General features: G+C 41.6%; 1 protein-coding gene across 1 annotated transcript; it reads right to left on the bottom strand.

Annotated features, from left to right (window-relative positions):
- Window positions 1-2,586: 2,586 nt before the first annotated feature.
- On the bottom strand, window positions 2,587-22,989 carry mttp (microsomal triglyceride transfer protein). Its single transcript, XM_015943687.3, has 18 exons — window positions 22,798-22,989; window positions 21,792-21,979; window positions 21,554-21,697; window positions 17,448-17,555; window positions 17,247-17,363; window positions 17,029-17,168; window positions 16,738-16,888; window positions 10,573-10,730; window positions 10,273-10,441; window positions 9,908-10,015; window positions 9,609-9,821; window positions 9,313-9,524; window positions 9,122-9,219; window positions 8,281-8,402; window positions 7,965-8,192; window positions 5,809-5,933; window positions 3,428-3,598; window positions 2,587-3,347 (listed from the first exon to the last, which is right to left on the bottom strand). Exons 1-18 carry the CDS (start codon window positions 22,856-22,858, stop codon window positions 3,200-3,202), a joined length of 2,661 nt encoding a protein of 886 aa, XP_015799173.3. The 5' UTR covers window positions 22,859-22,989; the 3' UTR covers window positions 2,587-3,199.
- Window positions 22,990-24,213: the final 1,224 nt, after the last annotated feature.

Here is a 24,213-nt window from a genome sequence, read left to right as displayed (position 1 = left end):
GCGGTGTTTACTCGGTTGCCATGGACGCAGTGAGACTGGCAGACACTCGTTGGCCCCCAGCTGCTCTCAGTGCTTTCTAAAGAATCTACATTAGGGCCCAGTTGTTGCTTTTGGATGCCAGCGAGGGCTCTGATGTCACAGTTGTGACACGAGACGAGTCGAGATTTATCGCCTTACCTGGAACAACGGGAGCGTGTCGTGTTTAAGCCAGGAAAGAACAGTTTGTCTTTGTGGACTAAACAGTCAGTAAAACAGTCAGACATGGGATTCTCAATCCTAAGCCCAACCCTAAATGCTGTTGCTGTGGAATACATGTATGTAAATCCCTGCTTATGTTAGTGTTTATTAAAAAAACACCATTTGTTTTGAATGATCAGAGAGTTTGAACTTTTAGATAGCGCAGCCTAAAGGGAGATCGTCTGCAGCTGGTTAAAGCAAGAGTGATGTAAATGTAAAATCTATGGCACCATGCTCGTATCATTTAAATGTGTATTCCCATCCTGCTGCTTTTTATACTGATAGATCCAAAAGAACCACCTTTCAGCCAGATCCAACAACACCGGCTCGTCTTAAGCTGCTGCACCGTGCAGAAAATCTTGTTGTTGATGCTCAGAACAAAGTTGTGCTAACTGCATTTGGGAATGAATGTTGGGCATTACCATTCCCATCGGCGTTGATTGACAACAAACCAGGACTGTCATCTGGCTCCCTTCTGTTACCGTCACCAGTTTGTTCCTGACTTTCATCTGATGCACGCCAGGTTTGGATGTTTTCTCCTTGTCTTGATTTTGTTGTAGCCAGGGTTCTTAATGCTTGTGTCTTTTGTTGTTGTATTTTATTATTTTCATTAAAATTAATTTAAATGTTGCAAATTGTCTAGATTAGACATTTTACTGTATTTGTGAAAAGTTTTGAGCTATCCGTGCCCAAATGGCAGACGTGGGAGTGTCTCAGGGCGGGATATTTTTGAACCATTATGTCTTCAAGTGCTGCAGATTTGGCAAAAGGCAACCAGACTTTTTTTTACTTGATTTTGGCTCCTCTGTTCTCTTGATCTGATGTTTCACAGTTTGAAAAGAAAATTATTTAGTAAATTCGTGGAATGAGAAGCAGAACATCTTCAAGAATTGAGACCTGTGTCCTGTTTGAACAAAGAAAACCACATCATGGAAGATTTTCAATAGCGAGTAGCAAAATGAAATCCATATTAAAGCATATAGAGCACAGATAAATGACTCGCTATTTAGCAAGAAATAGATCTATGTTGTTATTTTAAGTTCATAAAAAACATTAGTTTATGAAAGATTTATAGCTTAACTACTAATTGCATTAATACCAGTGCATTCCTATCGGATTATCAAGAGGAGCCAGTCTAGGTGGCTTGGGTATCCGGTTAGGATATGGGTATATGCTTCTCGTCTTGCCTGGGAAAGCTTTGGGATTCCCCCGGGGGAGCTGGCCCAAGTGGCTGGGGAGAGGAAGTCTGGGCCTCTCTGCTAGGCTGCTGCCCTAGCAACCCGACCCTGGATAAGTGGAGGAAAATGGATGGATGGAAGTTACCAGTTATTTATAAGAGGTATCTCATTTTTTTAAGATATAAAAAATCAACAATAAAATCTTATCACTAAATAAATGTAGAGCAGGATAGCAAATGTTCTCATGTGTTCCCTAAACGAGCTGCTAGGAAAACAGATTAAAACACGCCACAAATGATGCTCTTTGGGGTTGTTCTTTTGTTTGTTTTTGACCAAAGCACTGATGAACACCCGACCTTTAAAGATCATGTTTTCTCTGTTGCTCGTTCATGCCGCTTTGCGCTGTATAACATACGAAAGATCAGACCATACCTGACACAACATGCCACCCAGCTCCTGGTGCAATCTACTGTCATCTCCCGCCTCGATTACTGCAATGCCCTTCTAACTGGTCTTCCAGGCTGTACTGTGAGACCTCTTCAAATGGTCCAGAACGCAGCAGCGCGTCTGGTCTTCAGTCAGCCAAAAAGAGCACACGTCACCCCTCTGTTCATTGAGCTCCACTGGCTACCGCTAGCAGCACAAATTCAAATTGCTAACACTAGCATACAAAGTCCGAGATGGTACGGCTCCCATCTACCTGAATCCTCTTGCAAAGGCTTACGTCTCGGCCCGACCGCTCCAGTCATCACAGGATCGTCGGCTAGCAGTGCCTACACCACACTCAGGACAATCCAGACTCTTCTGATGCATCGTTCCACAAATGTGGAATGACCTACCAAGCACTACCAGGACAGGGGCTTCCTTTTCAATTTTCAAGAAACTCCTGAAGACCCTGCTCTTCAGAAAGCATCTTCTAAACTAGCACCCTCCCTGCACCCGTCCCCCCTCTCTACCGTCCACTCCTTTGTTCCCTCCTCTCCATGACTGATGTCAAGTTGTTGTTGTAATTTTTGTTGTTTGCCTCAAGGGCAACATGCCGATCATCACTTGTAAGTCGCTTTGGACAAAAGCGTCTGCTAAATACACAAACACAAACAGAAAACCCCCTTATGTTAGTTTGCGATGATAAAATACGATAGAAAGTCCAAAAAAAAGCATGAAAACTAAATGTTTTCAGGGCACATTTATTGTCTTTCATTTAAAAAATTCATCAGAATTATAAATAGCAGGATTGTAAAACACAAAATCAGCAAAATTCTAATCTTGTTAGATTCATATTTAAGGTCTCATCTTGCATGTAAAAAGTAAAACCCAACATGTTTCACTTTTGTCAGAACCAAACAAGAAAGATAAGGAAATAAACTTCCTAAATGTGTAAACAGTGGCATAAAATGATAAACAACTCCTTATTAACATATAAAGAATAATGCAGCCAGAATGGGAATGTTTTTCCTAACTCCAGCGGGATATTTACCACGTTTCTTGTTGGGGAAGCTACAGTGATCATATTGTGAGAACACAACGAAATATACACTAATGTATGTGCCCATCATAAATACATTTCTTAATGAAATCCACAAAAACGCATGGTAATCATTTCTGATTTGAAACAACAATAATGAATTACAATTCTTTAAATATACACACAGGAAAACATTACAAATACCGCCAAAATAAAATACTAATAATAATAATAATTCACCACTGTTCTTCTTTAGAATCGGTCAGTTTGAGAAATAAAGACCCGTTTTTCCACTGGAAGGGTGAGATATTTGTCCTCTCTACCAGCTGGAGTCAAACACCTTGTTGCACATGTTTGAGTTTTCCTGATGAAGAGGGAATTCTGATCCAGGGACGAGTTGCTTTCTGCTCCTACGGGATGTGACAATCTTCCCCGAAGACGTGCTTTCATACTTGGAAAGAAATTCCCTAAAAGGAGACAAGTACAAAAGAGAAAGTTGAATATTGTAGGAGTCGATTAAAATATTTAAAAACGTCATGAACATTACCTGAAAGGAAAGGTAGCCTTATCCATCTGCATGCACACCAGGAAGGGGTATTCAGAGAACTGCACCGTGGTGATAAAGTCCAGCGACGCCTCCGTCTCAAAGCTGACCTCCACACCAGCCCTCAGGAAGTCCATGTCTACCGTGACGTTCCCAGCAACCACTAGTGCTCCTCTGGAAACAACCACGTGATAATGTCTCCATTATAAAGAGTAAAACATGAACTCTGCTGTACAAATGTAGAAATATTATTAATCTCAGTCTCAAAGACTTTCCCCAATTTCATTTTAAAAAGTGAGTTGTTTATCTTCTCTGCCTCATTCAGAAACATTATGGGATTACTTATATTAAGGTTTATTTAAAGCAACACTAAAGAGTTTTTTTAACAATTGAAGCTATAGGGAGTCTAAGTCTCGAAGAACAAAAATTAATGCAAGTGAACGCGGCTAAAAAGCTATTCCTAATCCACTTTGCCTCACGCCCTGAATCACACATATGTTGTACTTCGATTTAAATGAAAAGTAATGATGTGTGTTTCGACCACGCCAGCCAAGCTCTTTCAGATTTATCAGCTTGTAAAAATTCGTAATTCCTATGACTACAAATCGGATGTCGGTAAGTCGTATTTGTGACGTCCCCATGGAATCTCCTCCCCCCTAGCGTAGCTGCTACTTACCAAAAGTTCAGATTTATGGTTGTTTAATCGTCCTGATGGAAGGATTTGAAGTTCGTTTAACTTACAGCCATTTTTTCTCTGCTTTCTTCCAGTTTTGGTTCAATGACGTCAATTTGGTGAAGCACATTTGAGGACCTGGACACATTTTCTCACAAAACCTAAAATAACTTTTGCCCCCGTTTGAAAATAAGCGTGTTCTAAGCATCAGAATGCATCTTTAACATTCACTGACATCATATGTGAAATTCATGGCACTATCAAACCAGATTAGAAGGAAGCATTTTCATCCCTATTGACTTGCATTCATTTTTTTCACTCTTCCGGAGACCCGTGGTCTGGAAGTAGATGGGCGTGGCATAGGCTCCCTATTGCTTTCAAACTGGTTTCAGAGGGTTTTGAGCCAGATACTTGAGCAACTTCACATTGGAAAGCACTCTGTAGCCCAATAGTGTGGATCATATTATTTCTAGGCTTATTTATCATCAGCTGGCTCATGTTAGCGTTAGCTCGTTGTTAGCGCTAGCTACAATAAGCTCCTGCAGGGTTATTTACGACCCTTTCAACCAGTAGGAGGAAGAAGCTTTAAACTCAGAGTTTTCCAATGATGGTTTGAACTGAACATTAATACATGAAAAACTGGCATAAATGTGGAAGATTTGGATTTTAATTCCCATAATAATCTAATTTCTTTGCTATATGACATTCTTGATTTTCCTTGTCTTCGATGTCATAAAGCAGTGTTTGTTACCAAAACATGGAGGGAAAATCGTAGATATCTAATGTGTATGTGGTGTTTTCCATTGTTTAGTCTAGCTGCTGTAGTCCACTAACGGTTGAAGTAAAAGTAAAGAAAATCCAACTACTCTAGTTTTGCCTAGGGTGGCATGCCTTGGCAAAGATATCACAGTTTGCCTCTATAGATAGCCTGCCAATCTATTATCAGAGTGGAAGAGGTACAACTATGCTGATCCATTCACCTGCCTCTGCCATTCCCAATTCCAAGATGTGCCCCTCTACAGCTGTCAAGATACTGATGGATTAATAGAATATCGACAAGTCCAGCTCACCAGAGCACGAAGCATATCTAAATCACTAAAGCTCTATAGCATAACCGCGACACTTGTGTGCATTATTAAAATCGAATTAAACCAAGTGACCTGTTTTGTGCAGGAGAATCAGTTTGCATTTGAAAGTTTAAGTTGTTTTTTCCAAAATTCCTGTTTCATCACCACTCGCTGTGAGCGGTCTGACTCCACAGTGACAATGAGCTCTGTTTTCAGCAGCTACCGTTGCACTCCAACTCTAATGTTTTTAAATAGAGAAGCAGACAGAGCTGATGTCACAGACACAGGAGAAAGCAGACCAGCACAATGCTGGAACACGCCCAGCCTCAGAGGTGCTGGAACAAATGAATCATGCGGCCCGTTTAGACCTTCTGAAGCTCAGATAAATTTAACATGAACAGAAATCGATGAGTGACATGGCTGAACTTGCTAAAAATATCTCCCTTTCTGTGACCAAGATTGTTTTCTAAGAATCGTCCTACAATCAAACAAGACCTTTGACCTCCAAGTGTGTAACATCATACGATGCGGGGACTCTGTGAGATCATGAATCACGTTCCACGGCTGCCCTTTAGGTCGAGATCATTGCACGTACAGCATGAGGCATATAAAAACAAGTTCATGTTACTGTATCAGAACAATACCTGTTGTTGACGCTGGTCTTGGACTCCCTGTACCACAGACTTATCTCCATCCCTCCAGAAATATCGATAGCTAACCCTCCTTGAAACTCTGAGCTCACTTTCAGACCAGACTGCAGCTGAATGACCTGCAGAAGCACAAGTGAGAAGAAAAAACAACAACGGAGGGCTTTTAAACACAAAATATCATCTGCCTTTGTCCCAGAGTTTGAACTGAAATCTTACTGAGGAAGGATGATTTCAATGCAGCCGTTTTGGTCAAATTGGAGAAATAACATATTCAATGTTCCTGTGCCTGTACTGTAACCTTGACAAAGAAAACTCTACATTTAAAGCTCTAATGAAGCTATATGGAACTCATTATAGCTTTTCCAGTAAATAAAAACATCCACTTCACCTTGATTTGATTGTATTTGATGCAGCATCACTGATGTTTGCAATGTACAGAATGTATAACTGGCAAACAATGTAGAGGGGATTTTGTCCCTAGTCCTCTGTTTTTAAAAGTACCTATCTATTGTAAAATATGATTTGTTTATTCATACAAGTCAAAAGCTTCCATAAAAGCAGGGACCTGAAAAGGCTCAACAGCCTGATTAAAAAGGCTGGTTCTGTTCTGGGGACGACTGTGGAACCGCTGGAGGAGATCATGCAAAGAAGGATTCTCCAGAGAATCAAGAAAATGATGGACAACCCTGAGCATTCTCTTCACAAGACTGTCCGACAACGGAAGAGTGTCTTCAGTCAGAGGCTTCTTCAGTTTGGCTGCAACACTGACCGCTACTGGAGATCCTTCCTGCCAACAGCCATTGTAATATACAACAGCTCTTTGATGACTTGATTATTATTATTATTCTGAGCTACTACAGCAATCAATTTCCCTCTGGGATTAATAAAGTATATTCTGAATTGAATTTAATTAAAAAAGATGATTGTGCTTTCCATCCATCCATCTGCTTATCCAGGGTCCGGTCGTGGGGGCAGTAGCCTAAACAGGGAGGCCCAGACTTCCCTCTCCCCAGCCACTTGGGCCAGCTCCTCCAGGGGAATCCCAAGGTGTTCCCTGGCCAGCTGAGCGACATAGTCCCACCAGCGTGTCCTGGGTCTTCCTTTAGGTCTTCTCCCAGTTGGTTATGCCCGGAAAACCTCACCAGTGAGGCGTCCAGGAGCCATCCTAGTTAGATACTCGAGCCACCTCAACTGGCTCCTCTCAATGTGGAGAAGCAGCGGGTCTACTCCAAGCCCCTCCCGGATGAAGGAGCTTCTCACCCTATCTCTAAAGGAAGGGCCCAGCCACACTATGGAGAAAACCCATTTCAGCCGCTTGTATCCGTGGTCTCATTCTTTTGGTCACTACCCAAAGTTTGTGACCATAGGTGAGGGTAGGAATGTATATTGACCGGTAAATTGAGAGCTGAGCTCTCTCTTCACCACAACAATGAACAGACCAAGCTCTGACACCAGCCATACAGGGACCCAACAGCCCATATCATAGGGCCTGGCACCCCTACACCTGAAGTACCCTCCACAGGGCCCCCGAGGGACGCAGTGGAACGCCTTCTCCAAATCCACAAAATGCATGTAGATTATGAACAAACTCCAACGCACCCTCCAGGATCCTCCTAAGGGTATAGAGCTGGTCCAGTGTTCCACAGCCAGGACGAAAACCACATTGCTCCACCTGAATCTGAGTTTCGACATTTTGTCGGACCCTCCTTTCCTTTCTAGAACCCCAGAATAGACCTTACCAGGGAGGCTCAGGAGTGTGAGCCCCCTGTAGTTGGAACACCCCTTTTTAAATAGGAGGGCCACCACCCCGGTTGATTTTGCATTCCTATGACTTAAAATGACTTAATCAGTTCAAGTTTGTATAGCTAGTGAAAGAAACCAACAATGAACTAGTGAAAGAGCTGTTTTATATGGAAAAACACCAGTCTTACACAAGTCTTAATACCACTTTAGATCATATTTATGGGAATGAGTCTAAAAAGCGTCTTCAAGAGAAGAAGATGCGTGTCTGTGGTGTCAAACATCCCCAACGTAAGGCTAAAGTTCACCAACTATTGCTTGTGAATACACTTCAAGATGTTTTGATTCAAAAACAAAGTAAATCTTTCTCCTTTGTGTCTGGAGTGAGTGATCTCAAACTGTCTGCTTACCTCGGAGTGATCAGTTAGCAGGATGAGACCCTTCACTACGTTTATGGGATCTCCCGTCATGGAGAACATCTTGGACATGAGGTCACTGTAACCCTTGAAAAACGTGACCGGTCGCAGCTGGACATCAAAGAGCAGAGCTGACATGCCGGCGAATGACTCCAGGTCCTCCTCCCCCGCGTCTGGTGTCGCAGCAATCAGAGACTCCAGACCTTGAGCCTCAATCGCCACCTGGGAGATGAAAGGAACATAGACATTTTATTAAAAATTACAACATTTTTATTTAAAGTCATGATTTCTAATTCCTCCTCAAGTGTACCTGTAGTCCATGTAGCATTGCTCCATTACTAGAACCATAAATATTCATGTTGCTGCTTCTCATGATCCCAGAGCCTGAATACAGGATGTCCAAACTGTAGGTGGAGGTCAGATCAGCAGATCCTGTGGGGATCAGTGAGTTTTGTTGTTATTTATTCATCAGCTTGTCTCTGTGACACAAATTATGTGTTTACTGACAGGAAATGCCAGTGAAAAAGACCACCACAGCAGAAAAATAATCTAAAAACACCTTTGTGCAACCGTTTTACTGTTATGACTGATGAAGCCCACTTCTCAATAGGCTGACGCGGCTGGAGACCCAAAATTTTGAGGAAATGTGCAAAAAACTGAATTAAAGTGACTGAATTTATACACATGACACTTCTGCACCAGGTCGCACGGCATGCACAATTCATCCTAACTTCATTTTCAGCTTGGTCACCCTCTTCTCCAAAAGTTGGCTCACATTTCCTGGACATGCAAATGTTTTTTTTTTTAATATCATTTCCAGTTCCATGAGAGCAAGGCCCAGCAACTCACACGACAGCAAACCGAGAACCCGTGTGGATGTTTTAAAGAATTTTTGGAAGTTCTCAGGTGAACACCGTTTGCAATTGCTTGCCAAACTTGTGGTGGTCCAGTGAGATTCGTGCTTAAACCATCTAAAATATTTCTGATATGCAGCATTTGGATTAAAAAGCAAATATTAATGACATTTGCACATATTTAGATGCACAAGATGTTCAACAAAAGTGGGCTTGCCAGCAAAGTTAGCATTTAGCTTTTAACAAAATACTTTATTTTCCAAAATTCCATTTGAACCTATTTTTTCCTTTACTTACGTGCCATGAAACCCGAGAATGCAGACGATGAACCGACTTTGGCAAAGCGGTTATAGTTGTGGGAAATCATGTCTTTCATAGCTTGTTGAATAACTTTGCTGTAAAAATACACAAAAACACCTTTTTTGACACCTGCAGAGTCTGACTTTTCACCTTTAGGGTTGGGGCACGTGTGGATTGTTGTCGCTCACCTGGCAGGCATTTCGAAGCGAAGGATGTCCTGGATCTTTGACAGCATGTATTTGTTCATTTCATGCGGCAGGTTTCCGATGGACAGGAGCAGATTCTTGACCTCCATGTATGAGGGGTTGCTGCTGAGGATGACGTCTGCCGCAGCGGCTCTCACGTTCTTCTCATAAATCCGTAGATTTTGGTGGTAAACCCTGTTCACCGTCTGTTTAACCTAAAACAAATAATGTTGGGGGTCCGTTTAAATACCTCCAAATAGCAGAACTTATTCTGAGCCGTGTTGTGTGCTGTGGTTTACCTCACTGGTCATGAGACCAACATCGTATCTCTGCAGAGCAGTCAAGGCAATGATGCTGTAAGACCCCACCTCTGACTCTGCAAATTTGGTGAGGATGGGGATGGCTTCAGGGAGGAGACAGTTCTTCAGTGCCAGGAGGTACATCTGCACTTCCGCCTCATCTTTTGTGCTCTCAGGGCCTTCTAAAATCAGCTTTTTAGCTTGCATCACTGCCTGAAATGTCAAATATTACAGGTCTGTCTCCTGCAAGAACAATAACTTAAATGTCCTGACTCTTACATAAGATCTAGGAAACTTACTGGTAAACTGCAGCTTCCCTTCAGACACAGCTTGTGGACCAGTGCTCCCATAATGATCACCACAGATTCTTTGATGTCTCTGCTGCCGATCTTTCCTTTATTAATATCCTGAAATAGCAAACAATGTTATTGCACCACGAGACAGGCTTCTAGCATATCAACCAAACCAGTATGGACATGCACATACAGCTGGCCTATATTGTTTACCCCACAGGAAATTCTATAAGAGCTGTTATCCAGGGATTTTGGCATGTTTTGAACATTTTTAGGCCAATTTTCTCTTAAAACACGAGCGTCCACCAAATGAAATGCATCCACCTTTGCATGGCAAACACCTGTACAAAGATTATCACAGGTAGACGCACCAGCAGAGCTTGCAGCATCCTCTCATTAGGATGTGATGCAAAGCCACAGGCGTAGAGGAACCGCTCCTGCAGAACCAAACCCTTGGCATCGGTGAAATTGAGGAACTCCAGCATGGCATCCAGCGATGCAGGAGTTTGAGAAGAAGTCACAGCATCCACTGCCTGAGGTCTGGCATAAGCAGAAAGTTGTTTACAGAAAGCAACAAACACTGGTTACAGATAATTAAACCCATACATGTACAGTAACGCTGAATAATGTCCGTGACATTTTTATTTTGAAAGGAGGAGGCACTGCTTTACAGAGCTGTCTTGCTGGCACTCTTCAGCACTTTGAGGATCTCGTCCTTGGACGCCTTCCTAATGCTCTGGATGAGGGCCAGGAAGCTGCGAGGAGCCGTGGCTTTGGACAGGCTAGCTGGCTCCAGCTGCTTCTGCACCGCCTGCCAATGTTCAAGAAGCTAAGAGGGAGAACATTTAGAGGATTAGAGAAAGGATCATCTTCTGTCAGTAATGAAAGTACAAAAATATACAGTATCTGGTTACTAATACAGTCCTATTAAGAGTCATTTTGTTATAATGGTTTGTCCAGCTCATAAACACCCATTTGCACAGAATGAATGAAGAATGTTTAACAAAACACTAACAGCAGAGTGGAAGTGAGTATAAACTGAGACCAGTGTGTAAAAACTAATTTCTAATGAAAAATTTAACATTATTTTGGGAGTATCTAATGGAAACCACTTAAAGGGACATTATGGAAGTTTGACAGCCAAAACATGTATAGAAATATTAAATGTCTTCTTCATACGTTCTCCTGCAATGCCCTGGTCCTGTAGAATGAGCCCTGGCATTTTTACTGTGATTGCCTATTTTTCTGTAAAATCAAAGAAAAAGAGAGATGCTCGGGTCGAGCAGGCTGCTTCATGCGCGTTCATGCTCAGGCATCGCCCTCTGAACTGTTCTTAAATGGTACAGATACAAGTGATGTCACTGGTGCGTTAGCTCGTTTAGTAAGATGTTGGACTTTCGTGCAGAAGAACCAGGTTTGATTCTGGATCTGAACATAGTTTATTTAGAGTTTCTTTTTTACATTAATGGTATATTTTTTACAGTAAGATGTCCAAATTTTTATTTGAGACTCGCCGAACGGCATTGAATTCACAGAAAAAAAAGATGTGGGTTCAACTTTCATTTTGGAACAATTTTTCAAGAGCATGCAGGAGGACTGACCCATCTTAAACCTTTGTCGGCTGTGCTGAAGAGAAAGGTACAGAACCAAATTATTTAATTAATTAGCTGCGTGTTCCCCTGTCCTCTGTCCTCCGGGCCACACACACACACACACACACACACACACACACACACACACACACACACACACACACACACACACACACGGAGCTGACTGTCCCAGCTGTTATTTTCGTTAAGGAGTGTGCACGTACAGCATGCGCGCCTCGTGCACGAGCCTACTATTGAAGCTGCCGTTACGCTTTTGGCCTGAGGGGGCAATCATGAGCATAAAAATTCAAAACTCCATAAAGTCCCTTTAAAGTTCAACTTTATTCCTATTTTTGTACATGTGCAGTGGTCTCTAGTAAGAATGAATGCCTTGTAAGTCGTACTCTGGGGACAAAAAGCTCCAGTGTGCCTGAAGTAGAAGTCAGCCAGAGGAGAAAAGTAGCTTCAGAGGGCAGAATTGGGAGCCTACATTTGTCTCCAGTTGGCTCATGGGTCCACGGAGGAAAGAAACAATGAATACAAGTCAATGAGGCAAAAAGAGGTTTTTTTTTTGCCAATTGCCGTAGCCCTTAGAAGCAATAATGGTATACAAGGCATTTCACATGGTGGACCAATACATACTGTCTCACTTTATGTGGATGATATGTTGTTATATGTCACCAATCCTGTTTTCTCTCCTCCTATAATCCTCAAAATCTTACAGGAATTTGGAAACATATCCGAGTATAAACTGAATTTTACTAAAAGGGATGATGAGATCCCTGCATGGCTCCAGATTGAAATGGTTACAAGCGGTCTACATTCACTCGCTGCTTTACACCTTTACCATCACTAGTTAATAGTGCATATTTTAATAATCCAAGAACAACTGGTCGTGGTGGTGGTCTTTTGACCATCTTCAAACGGACTATTGTCTGTAAACCCATCACCTTCCCTGATTTTACCAGCTTTGAGTTAACTGCCTTTGAACTGTGTTCTTCACCTCCCGTTCTCTGTGCCTTGCTGTACCGTCCTCCAAAATACAGCAGAGACTTTATAACCCAGTTTTCTGATATTTTATCTGATATCTGTTCACACTATGAATGTGTTCTTATCTTAGGTGATTTTAATATTCATGTTTGCTGCCCTGAGAAGCCTCTTGTGGGAGAATTTTTAAATGTTATTGACTCTTTTGGCCTGACCCAGTTGGTTAATATGCCAACACATGAACGCTCTCACATCTTGGATTTGGTTCTCACTCATGGCTTGAAGATCACTGACATGTTTGTTGATGCTGTCCATATTTCAGATCATTTCCCGGTTTTGTTTCGCCTTCATAGATCCAATGCCTCTTTAATTAATTTAATGCCTGCTCGCAGAGCCCGATCTTTTACACCATCTACTGCAACAGAATTCTGTACTTTATTCACTGATCTTGTTTCCACTTTGCCGGTGTTTTCTAGCACTAATGATTTGTTGCACTTTTTTCAGTCTTCCTGCCTTACTGTGCTAGATCAGATAGCCCCTATGAGAACTAGACACTCTAAAGTTCGGTCGGATCCCTGGATCAGTGCAACTACCAGATCTGTCAGGCGTGAGTGCAGAAGAGCCGAGCGTAGATGGAAAAAGGATAAGCTTCAGATTTCATACCAAATAATGATAGATACCTGGGCTCGTTACCAGAAAGTAGTTAAAGATGCCCGTAATAAATTCTTTTCAAATATTATTACTGCATCCTTTGGCAACCAGCGTGTCCTGTATCAGACCCTCAATGCTGTTCTTTCAGCCAGTGACCACCACTCTCTTACTACCTCGGATGCTCAATGCACTCAATTTTTGAAATTTTTTCTTGGAAAAATTGCTAGTATCCGGGCTCAGATTAGTTCTCCCTATGTCACTAGTCGTCCTGAACCCATTCGGCTTCGGTCTCTGGATAACTTTGACTTGCTTTCTTTGTCCTCTCTTGAGAACCTCCTGTCTGCCTTGAAGCCGTCAGGTTCTCCGGTTGACCCTGTTCCTCCACACCTCCTTAAAGAGACATATTCTGTCACTGGCCCCCTTATGCTGAGCATTATTAACAACAGCCTATCCACTGGTGTTGTACCCCGTGCTTTTAAACATGCAGTAGTTCAACCCGTTCTGAAGAAGCCTGGCCTTGACACCTCTGTTATGAGTAATTTTCGCCCGATCTCCAAGCTTCCATTTTTATCAAAACTGTTAGAGCGTGCTGTTTTTAACCAAATTATGTCTCATCTAGATGATCATGGTTTAATGGATCCCTTCCAGTCAGGCTTCCGATCCCTCCATAGCACCGAGTCAGCTCATCTTCGTGTTTTTAATGACATTTTATTAACCCTTGACTCTGGTTCTAATGTATTGCTGGTTTTATTGGATCTGTCGGCTGCTTTCGATACGGTTGATCATGCTATTCTGCTGACTCGGCTGAACCAGCTGGTCGGCATCCAGGGGACTGCCTTAGACTGGTTTAGGTCCTACTTCTGTGACCGCACCTTTAATGTTATGATGGGTAGTGCTGCCTCCCCCTCTGCGGCTTTGACTTGTGGTGTTCCTCAGGGCTCTATTCTTGGACCCCTTTTATTTAATTTATATATTTTGCCCCTGGGTGACATTTTTAAAAAACACCACATTGATTACCATTTTTATGCAGACGATTGCCAATTATATGCCTCTGTGAAGCCTAATGACTCCTTACTGCCCCTTGTTGAATGCTGTAATGATGTGAAGAGCTGGCTGTCAGAAAACTTTCTTTTGCTGAACGACGCTAAGACAGAGGCCATCATTTTCAGCCCTGGTACTTCTCAAAGTCCCCAACTGACCCTTCCATTTATCACAAGTGGGTTGAAAAACCGTGTCACAAACTTAGGGGTTGTGATGGACGCTAAACTAAAAATGGACATTCATGTCAACCAGGTAGTTAAGACCTGTTATTACCACCTGAGGCGTCTCTCTAAAGTTAAGCCCATTTTAAAAAGGCATCATCTTCATTCAGTTGTCCATGCATTTATTACTTCCCGTCTCGACTACTCTAACTCAGTGCTATACGGTATCTCCTCCTCCACTCTCGCTCGACTTCAGCTAGTGCAGAACGCAGCAGCTCGCTTCTTGACTGGCACCAGGCAGCGGGAACACATCACACCGGTTTTAGCAAATCTTCATTGGCTCCCCATCCATCTCCGGATAGAGTTTAAGATCCTGGTTTTTGTGTTTAAATCCCTAAATAACTTAGCACCTAGCTACTTGTCTGAGCTCATTCACCCATATGTCCCTACAAGATCCCTCCGATCAGCTGACCAACACCTCCTACATGTCCCTAGCTCTCGCTGTAAGTCCCGCGGGGAGCGCGCCTTTGCAGTTTGTGCACCGAAGCTCTGGAACCACTTGCCCCTCCCGATCAGACTCTCTTCCTCTCTTTCCCTTTTTAAGTCTCGTTTAAAAACTCACTTTTATTCTCTGGCTTTTAATTCTGTCTAACTTATTCCCTTTCTACCTTTCCTTTTAGGGTTGGATTACTTGATTTTAATGGATTTAGTTTTTATTTTTGATTGTTTTTATTGTGTGTTTTGTTCAGCACTTTGGTCGGCTCTCATGCCGTGTTTAAATGTGCTATATAAATAAAATTGGTATGGTATGGTATGGTATTTAGAATAATATAATTGTAACTCAATCGCTACGTATTGTAAATCAGTTTAAGAGATCTTTGGGTATTCACAGTATTTCTGTTCACTCACCTATAATACGTAATCATCTTTTCCAACCCTCCCCAATGGATAATGGCTTCAAAGGTTTGTATGACACAGGCATTCACAGCATTCAACATTTATATATAAATGATACGTTTTCTAGCTTAAAACAGCTCTCTTTTGAATTTGGTCTGACCAATAATAACTACTTGCAAAACTTTTCTTGTAAAAAAACTTGCTAATTTTCCAGCTCCTCCATCTCCTTCTCTAAAAACTTACAGCCAGTTTTTCTGCGTTTTTCTCCGTATGTGGTTTGAAGACGTCCATTTTGTGATGCGTATTTGTAGTTTTGGAAGTTCTTTCACACAAAACCTAAAATAACTTTTCTCCCCATTCAAAAATAAGCACATTCTTTGCACCAAACACATATTTAAAATTCACAGATGTCATATGTGAAATCCATGGCTCATGTATTAGAAAATAGAATTTATAGGCCCATTGTCTTACTTTCCTTTTTTCGTTCTTCCGGGATCAAGGAACCTCGCCTTGATGTCTTGGCCGGTTGCCTAGGAGATACATCATCAGGAACCGCCAAGGCGTGTTCCAACGTTCATGTTCTACTGAGGTTTATGTTCTCCGTTTGTTAGCCGATTAGCTAGCTGAGCAAGGATACACGGGAGGGGTCTTGTAGCCTAGCATTGTTCAAAAATTACCCAGAATACACTGTGGTATTTTCAAAAGGACGGCAGATCAGAAGCAGGCAGCTACTTTGGGGGCAACTACTTGTAGCTATCGGGCTGATATATGAAAGATTTTTATAGATCCAAAGTTAGCTATGGTTGGTTAGATGCTAGCAGTTGCGGCTTTGGTGGCTAGCAGGTAGTAACTTGCTTGCATATTTAATTGAACAAATTTAAAACGTAAAAGGCTTGTTATATATTTATATTGAAATGTATACGTGTCGCCTGACGTTACGTGACCGCAGCAGAAGCCGCGATACCGTTATGCAAGTCTGTTCCATTTAATCATTTTCTTTGACCAAGGAAGGACAGTGTCCTCTTAAGCAAGGCGCGTAGCCTCGTAAGACATCACCTTGCGAGGCTAGGCACCGTGACATTGAGAAACAGCTTTAGGCTCCCCATTTGGAGTCTTAGATCCTGACACTTGTACATCAACAGCAATGCAACTTCATCACTGACTCTGTTTGCTCTGCAGCATTGATGTTTTATCTCCACAAATAACAAGCCTCCATGTTTTGGAGTTGCTATTGCTAATGGTTAGCTTCTACTAGTCGAAACGTTTTCTGCTGTTTGCTGGATGCTAAACCAACAACAGCCTTCCCCATTGTGAGTCAAGATGGGTGAGTCCAGCTTTTTTTTATCCTATTTTCTATCACAAGCTAATGCAGGAAATAGGTGTAGAAGACTAGTTCAGCCTCAAGAGTGGTCAATCATTTTAAAAAAATGACAATTAAGAAATTGTTTTCCTCAGCTGGGATTTGCTTGGTCTCCAGTGCAAGTGGGCAAAAGTTAATGTGACTTACTGAAGGACATCCTTTGCATTTGGATTTGACCTTTTCAGCAGCAATACCAACAGCTGCCAGTTTGTCATCGATTGACGTGACGACCCCAGTGACATCTTTGCCAGCACGCTCAGGTGGTCCAGCGTCTTTACCGACCAGCACCAGGGTTTGCCTGGATGTGAGAAAAATAAACAGACAAACGTGTTAAAGGTTCATTGTGTAAGGTCTAGAGATGTATGTGAGCACAGGCTGTATACACACTTTACCAAAGTTCCTGCAATAAAGGGCTGGATCTCTTAAGCGTTACTTTACCGTGATGTGACTTTAGTGGCAGCAGATCTTCGAGCATTCACTGCCAGTGTGTGTGTTTCTTCAGCTTCAGCAGTTTTGATGAAACCATCTTCAAGCCTGAACACTGTAACAGAACTGGACTTCTTGCTCACACCCAACACCTAAACAAATTCAGACAAAAATGAGTGACCCACTCACAAAGATTCAGCTTTTCCAACAATGCGTGGAGGATGACTGACTTTACTATGAGTGGTAAATCCGGCCTCTGAAGCCTTGCACGTCTCCAGAAGCTTGGTTCTTGTTACTTGACCTTGTGTTGCCTGATACTGAACCGTACACCTCCCAGACACATCATTCTGTTTAAAGACATGGTTTCAGCTTGTTTACACTATTAAATATGATATAATTCAACGTAACAGGAGAATGGTGATGGCATTTACCTCCACAACCTTCCCAGAATAGAGCTGAAACTGCAATAAGCTCACAAGACCTCGCTTTAGATTCTTGATGGTTGCAGGTTCTGCCCAGTAGGAATAAAATGCTTTCGTCTGCATCGGGTAAAGAAAATAGTTTTAAAACACTTTGACCCTAAAACTGCTGAGAAGTGAAAGCATCAGAGCTGCAACTCACAAAAGGCATTTGGAGTGTCAGTTTTCCTTTGAGCAATTGTTTTCAGAAACGTGTGAGCATAGTTATGACATCAGTGTCTATTTGCATTATATGATAATGTCTGAAATGAAGATCAGAAACAGAACCAGACTGTTCTGGGATTAGCGCCTACAGGTGTTAAAAGAGTCAGCCACAGCTATCGAAGTCAGAATAGCTTTTAAAATTCAGCAACCCAGGTTATTTTAGCAGAGGCTAAAAGTACGTCAAATATCCTCAATAATTAGTCATAAAACCAAATGGAAATTAATGATAAAAACTGAACATTGTCTCTTTAAGACAATTGGTTTTTCTTTGTATGGCATTAAAAATATAAATGTCAACACACAACTAACAAGTAGCCTGGAATGTAGTAGTGAAAACTATTCTGAAGTATCCAAATAAACAGTGGCGCCCCCAAATTGTTGCCCCCCCCCCCAATAAATTCCATTCATGTTCACACAAATCATACAGTCCTCCCTTTAATTGATACATAAACATTAAAGCAGATAAATGTTGTAGTGTCATGAAATGTCCTGTTTTTGACCTAAAGGTCATGCTCTGCTGCGTCTGCTCGAGCGGAGACATAAAGTCTCTGACACAGGCCTAATCTACATGAGATAGTGGCCAAGGCCTTTCATGCCTCTGCTCATCTGAACCGCTTCACCTTTTACAGCTCAAGACAAGACGGAGAACTCACTTGATAAATACATAATCAAACAACGTTTGTTACTGCCAGTAATAATGTGAGCGCAACGTTCAATCAATCTGTGAAATGACAATGTTATTACTTGATATTATAATCCTGTGATCAGTAGTATTTTACAAGTAATTATAATCTTGGACAGCTGCACTAGACACGTGATGACACAGAGTAATGCTAAAGTCACATGACACATTTCCTTTTGTCTGATCCAATCAGAACCTTCGTTTCTGGCGTGGTTATCTGTGGTGTTTGTATAAGCCGTCTTTTGCATGTCAAATTCTGATTCGCCAGTGAACCAAAATATGACAGTTATAAAAACTATTCTACGTCACCTTTAGTTCAGTTCAAAGCGTTCTAGAGAAGTTCGGACAGGCCATCCGAACTTCCTCTTCAGCCGATAGAACCTTGCTCGACAAGCTGGATAAAATCTGTTGCACGTTACACCTGACCGCAACGGTTCCTTCAGAATAAAAGCTGAACCTCACGACTCCTTCATGGTCTCGCTGACGCCAATAATAACCCGTCGTGACCTGGGAGCGTTCTGAGACTAGACTGGTCGACACCGCTGCTTTTCTACTGGCTTCGGTACCAAGGAGGGTCCAAGAGGACCTCAACATTCTGGATCTAAACGGAGGCTTCCCCCGGGGTACGTAGACCGACAGATGGCGTTTCATGTGTGTTATAAATCTCCAACTAAAGTTTAGAGCGAAACATTCACTCCCACTCAGAACTTCTCCGGATACGAGGTTCTGATAACAACATTCCACACATACATCATTCATCTCACGTCTCACTCCACCTTAGTTCCATCAGTACACAGAGTGTTTATGTTAGTCTTGTTTAAATTGTGTAGAAATAAATTTCTTAACTATTATAAAACTGACTCTCTCTCTTTCCTCGGAGTTAATATGAAGTGTCACGTAATCCCTGCAATAAAAAGTTCTGATCTTCTGGTTAAAATGTTCAAAGATCCATCAGACTGATATTTCATATTTCTATGGAATCTCACATTTTATGGTTCATAATTAAGATGTAAACTACCCATCGTGACAACGTAATAAACTGTTTATTTGATAAATCACAATTTAAATATAGACGACTTTCACTGAGGCTCACCACATTTTTGTTGAAACATTAATATGAAAAATAAACTGTTTAAACATTCTGCTATATAAAAATTTTAACAATAACTGAAGTAACAGTTTGAACTTTTGTGTGTTTTCTCTTTTTTTTAGGTAACTATTGGATGCACAGGCCTGTTGTTTTTCAATGAAAAGATGGACAGATCAATACAACGCACACCTACAGGCTAAACTCTCCCAGAGTCACCACAGGGACCAAACTGGTGGCCCCCCAAAATTTTCAATCAGATTGAGTATGATAGTAATTCCACTTTAAAGGGATAAAAGAAAATTAACTGAAAAAATATATATGGATTTTTTTTTTTTTACAAAAAAAATAAAATACAGTAACATACTATAATTTAGAATAAGTGTGTTGTTACATTAAATGCCCATGCGTATTTGGTTTTAAGTCAAAATAAATTAAAATTACAGCTTTGGAACTTTTTTGAACAAATGGCATAAGAAATTCTACCAAAGTTGGTTTAATTCAGAGACAGGCTGTGTCCCAGTCTGCCCCCCTATCAAAGCACCATACAACGTTACCTTTCCAGTATGTCAAACAGATATGGCTGCCAAACACAATATCAATAGGACCACCATAAATAGTTTGTCTGCTACTGGGACACTTTCTTTCCACCGCCTGCGCTGGGTCTCTGATCTGTTTGGTTTTACTGATGCAAACCTCAAGACTCAGAAAGATAAATATTAAACAAAACTTTTTCTCTTCTGTTTTATTGCTACATAATAATGACACTGAACTCATCCGCCAGATCAATTTAGAGTCATTTTTTTAAAACCCACTAACAATTCAAAACAGTCAATTTGGTATTTAAAAAATCATCCAGAGAAATATATGTATTTTTTATGCACCGGTAATATATTTTTTGGTACAATCAATATACACACACTCTATATACATATATATATATATATATATATATATATATATATAGAGAGAGAGAGAGAGAGAGAGAGAGAGAGAGAGAGAGAGAGAGAGAGAGAGAGAGAGAGAGAGAGAGAGAAATGTGATTAATCAGATTATAAAAACATCACATTTACCAATTTAAGCATGTTTTCTAATAAGATTAATTGGAAATGTATTTAACCCAACATGCAGGCGAAAATGGAAAAATTGCAAAATGGTGTGAAAATCCATTTAATGTCAGTAATTCAGCTTGGATGGAGAGATCATCTAAAGCAGTGGTTTTCAATCCTGGTCCTGGAGGACCAGTATCCACCTCGTTTTGGTGGTTTCCCGTCTCCAACACACTTGATTTAGTAGCTAAATCACATTTGATCAGCACATCAAACTCGACAGAAGCCTGTTATCACCTGCTGATTGAAAGATGGCGTGTAGAAGGAGAATTAACATGAAAACATGCTACAGTAGATACAGACCTCCAGGACCAGGATTAAGAACCGCTGATCTAAAGGCTAAGGAACCTTTAAAGGTGTTTTGGATTCATCAGCTGATTAGTGACACTTTGAGTCTAGAATACTGAACCTTTTCACATTATTCTCATTGTCTGAGATTTTGAATGTGGGGTTTTCATCAGCTGTGAGCCATAATCATAACAATTAGAACTAATGAGCTAATCTTGTATTAGTTTCAGCTTTTAAGTTTAAGTATTATAATAATGAACTTTTACACCATATTGGAATTGTTCCAGTTTCACCTGTATATTGAGACACACTGACTTCATTTAAGCCAGCCGTTTATCTAATGAGGGTTTTAACCTCCAGCTGTGATTAAGCTCGGACTCGTCCATTCATTCTTTCAGACATTGACACTTTGCACCTGCTGACCTTTGCATATACTCGCACACACACACACACACACACACACACACACACACACACACACACACACACACACACACGCATTTACAGTATTTCCCCTGCCAGCATCATCACTTCAGCACAATAAAATAAGCTTTCACACCGTGAGGGCATCTTTCTGGCATCCCACCTCACCATAAACTCTATGTTGGCCAAGTCGGGTATGGTTGACACTGAATCTATAAATGCAGTCAGGATGTGCAAGAAACACGTGACAAGTCGATGTTCTCACCTTTCCGTTTTTCAAATGCACTAAGAAAGGTTTTGTCAGAGCCGCCAGTTTGTTTTTCCCCAAGATGCTTTCAGTTGTAGCTCCGTGGAGGACGTTCTTCTTCTCTGGTCTCTCTGCTGCAGGCTCAAGCCTCACATTTGAGATCTGTTGAAATGAGAACCACTTCTTCCATCAAGACAGTTACACAGGCTGGATCACCGGTTTTAGACAACACTGGGAGATGATTTCACCCACGTACCGCTAGCTGAATCAGCTGATCGTCCTTGCTGCTCGGCCCTCTCCAAACCAGATGGACGGCCACATCACTGGAGATCCTGTAGCCGGTGCTGCCCTCTCTCGACCCCCTGGCCCTGTCCAGCAGGACCTCGGTGGTGTAGCGGAGTTTGTACAGCTGGTTGTTGTTCAGCCGGGGTCCAGCAGCAACACCTGAAGAAACACCAGAAACAGTGCAAGCACACAGATGACGAATAATCTCCAAGCTTTGGTAATTTCGACAATGTGTGCTGATCAGAATTACCGAGAAATGGTATTTTTCTAAGAGGCCACCAAACATCGTGGAGAATATTAGTATGCAGTGCGAGTAATTTGAGGAAACTTTATAAGTTATGAGCTGTAATGGTGTAAATCTTCTAACACATGCTTCTACTGAGTTTTACTGAAAGTCATAGCATTTTGAATTTGTCTCGTCTCTTCATGACTGAAGGGCCTTTAGACACTTTTCAAAACAATGGCTCCCAGACTTTTCATGTTCAGAGGCTGCCAGTGGATCTGGATCTGGGGTGGTAAAATCATCTGCTGTATTAGTGGGTGTGTGAGGACACTATGATCTCTCCTGGCTTTATTAGTGACAGTCCTCCTGATAGATGGGACACTCGGCCACGAGGGAAGACACACTGACGTGTCAGTTTTTGATTTCACGCTCGGTGATCAGTAAGAGATCTGGGCTCAGTTTGACAAACAGCTGTCAAAACATTCCAGGAACATCCAAAATAAAACACCAGCGAAGGCTTTTATTTATTCATTTGTTTATTTTGTATCATTCTTCAGGGTTTCCGGTCTTTAATCTCTCATCGCTTGGTGATGTCACCAAACTCGCTACAGAAACGGACTTCTAACCCGGATTCATTCATTCATTCATTGACAGCATCTTTCCCACTTGTGTGAGAAACAAAGTAAGTGTCAAATATCTGAGCTGATGACAAAGACAAACAAAAGACTAAAGATCCAACCATCCACCCACTCACCTTTGGTAGATGCTGAGACGGTGGAGGCTGCACAAAGCAAGAAGACGACCAGGGCCAACATCGTGTGTCCTCTCCCTGCTGCCGGATGATTCAAACCCACACAGCAGAGTCAGCGGCCGAAGTGGCACAAAAGGGCCAAAAAGAAAGGCAAAGCAAGTCCGATCCTCTCCCGTTGGGTTTTATCTGAAGGGGAGGGCAGACTCCAAACTCCACGCTCAAGTACTAAGTACGAGATAACCGGCAAATCATTAACCTGCAGCTCAGATTTGAGCGGAACTTCAGCTATAGATGGATGCAGCATTTAAAGTCTGATGTGTGATTAGGAAATCAATGCAGGAATAATGTGATTGATTCAGCTCATCGTGAGACAAACACAGAGTACACTTTTAAAACCAAACCCAAACAGCTGCTCACCTGAGATTTAAATAATACATAACTATGACGTTCAAAACTTCAAAATAAGAGCATTGTAGTTACCAGGAGGTGATAAATCTTCATGTCAGACACCTTTCCCCTACATTTCACCCTGAGATGAACAATTGTCACTTTGTGGTCATGTGTCGGCTGGAGGAAGTGGGCCGCCCTGCCCTAAAGCTCCAATCGCATCTCCTCAGGAGGCTGGAAGTCTTTGGATTTGGTTCAGTCTGGGAGTTTTCAGGGATTTTACTCCCCTTTTAATAATTACTGAGAAGCCACTAAACATGTCAAGATCATAGCATTAAATCGCTTTTTAGTTAATTGACAGTGTTTTAGGATCCCAGATTCATCACAGCTTTTCCATGTTCTCTTCTCAGTCTACATGTTCACATGACTTCATCATTTATAATAATAATAATAATAATCATTGAACTCATATAGCGCTTTATTAGGACACTCAAAGACGCTTGTGTGAACTCTTACATTCACACACTGCTAGTGATGGTAAGCTACTATGTAGCCACAGCCGCCCTGGGGAGGGCTGACAGAGGCGAGGCTGCCATTTGGCGCCGTCGGCCCCTCTGACCACCACTAACACGGGCAAGTTGGGTGAAGTGTCTTGCCCAAGGACACAACAGCAGAATACCTCTGGTGGGAGCTGGAATCGATCCCACGACCCTCCGATCATGAAGCAACCCGCTCTACCAAATTTCATTCATATTTTATCAGTTTAGTCAAATTGTTTCTGCTTTTTAATTGCAATTTATATTATATGTACAAATATATTGTTTATATTTACAAGAATCATACTTCAGATACTTATTCAAAGTCCCCGTCATAATGAAGATTCATTTCTAGTCTTTACCTTCGACAAAGCCTCACGTTCTCATTTGTTTTAACAATCAGTATTTATAAAAGATCACTTGGTGATGCTCGTAGTGGACATGTCACCACGTCATTCAGAAAAGCTAATCTTAACATCAGCATCTGAAAGTGAAG

The sequence above is a fragment of the Nothobranchius furzeri genome, chromosome 6 (genome assembly GCF_043380555.1).
Source record: "Nothobranchius furzeri strain GRZ-AD chromosome 6, NfurGRZ-RIMD1, whole genome shotgun sequence".
Classification (NCBI taxonomy): domain Eukaryota; kingdom Metazoa; phylum Chordata; class Actinopteri; order Cyprinodontiformes; family Nothobranchiidae; genus Nothobranchius; species Nothobranchius furzeri.
This window is presented reverse-complemented; position numbering and strand designations above follow the sequence as displayed.

Coding starts and splice junctions, on each gene's coding strand:
- mttp (XM_015943687.3), bottom strand. CDS start 22,858: ATGTTGGCCCTGGTCGTCTTCTTGCTTTGTGCAGCCTCCACCGTCTCA. Junction 21,698..21,791: donor ATCAGCTGATTCAGCTAGCG/GTACGTGGGTGA, acceptor TCATTTCAACAG/ATCTCAAATGTGAGGCTTGA. Junction 16,889..17,028: donor GCCACTAAAGTCACATCACG/GTAAAGTAACGC, acceptor TCTCACATCCAG/GCAAACCCTGGTGCTGGTCG.